This window comes from Corvus brachyrhynchos, unplaced genomic scaffold (assembly GCF_000691975.1).
Source record: "Corvus brachyrhynchos isolate BGI_N302 unplaced genomic scaffold, ASM69197v1 scaffold47, whole genome shotgun sequence".
Lineage (NCBI taxonomy): Eukaryota > Metazoa > Chordata > Aves > Passeriformes > Corvidae > Corvus > Corvus brachyrhynchos.
Genome location: NW_008239292.1, coordinates 1,006,835 through 1,007,475, shown reverse-complemented (window position 1 = coordinate 1,007,475; position 641 = coordinate 1,006,835). Strand labels below are relative to the sequence as shown.

At 61.3% G+C, this 641-nt stretch overlaps 1 protein-coding gene across 1 annotated transcript in view; it reads right to left on the bottom strand.

Annotated features, from left to right (window-relative positions):
• Positions 1-60: 60 nt before the first annotated feature.
• The window catches only part of GNGT2 (G protein subunit gamma transducin 2), a 2,120-nt gene continuing 1,539 nt past the window's right edge, over positions 61-641 (bottom strand). The window contains exon 3 of the mRNA XM_008638473.2: positions 61-372. Coding sequence (XP_008636695.1) covers positions 247-372 — 126 coding nt within the window. The 3' untranslated portion in view covers positions 61-246. The remainder of the gene's footprint in view (positions 373-641) is intronic.

Here is a 641-nt window from a genome sequence, read left to right as displayed (position 1 = left end):
CAGCCCCCGGCTCTGCAGCGGCCGAAGCTCAGCCCCGGCGGCAGCGGGGGGTGGGGTGAATTTTTTTTTTTTTTGCTTTTTTACATGTAATTTTTTCTTCTTTTTCTTCTCTTGCTGTCCTTTAACTGCGCTAGGGTTTGGTTCTGGGTTGCCCGGGGCCGAGGGCAGACTAGAGGGAAAGCAGGATCCTGCCAACAGTCCTGGAGTGCTCACGGGAACATCCCCATGCCCGGCGGGAGCGGGGGGTCAGCTTATGGTGCAGCCTCCCTTCTCCTTAAAGGGGTTCTTGTCCTCGGGAACGCCCTTGAGCAGCGGGTCCTCACCCGACATGGACTCGATGTACTCCTTGATCTCCTTGCCGGTCTTGGAGACCTGCCAGGGAAGGAGACATTCCCAGTCTGGGGCGGGATCCTCGCCCCACGAACCCCTCCGTGCAGCTGGGAGAGGGGAACGGCGCCCAGGGACATCCCACCCGCACCGAGGTGTCCCAAAGCGTCCCTGGGGTGTCCCAAAGCGTCCCTGGGGTGTCCCAAAGTGTCCCTGGGGTGTCCCAAAGCATCCCGGGGGTGTCCCAAAGCATCCCTGGGGTGTCCCAAAGTGTCCCTGGGGTGTCCCAAAGCATCCCGGGGGTGTCCCAAAGC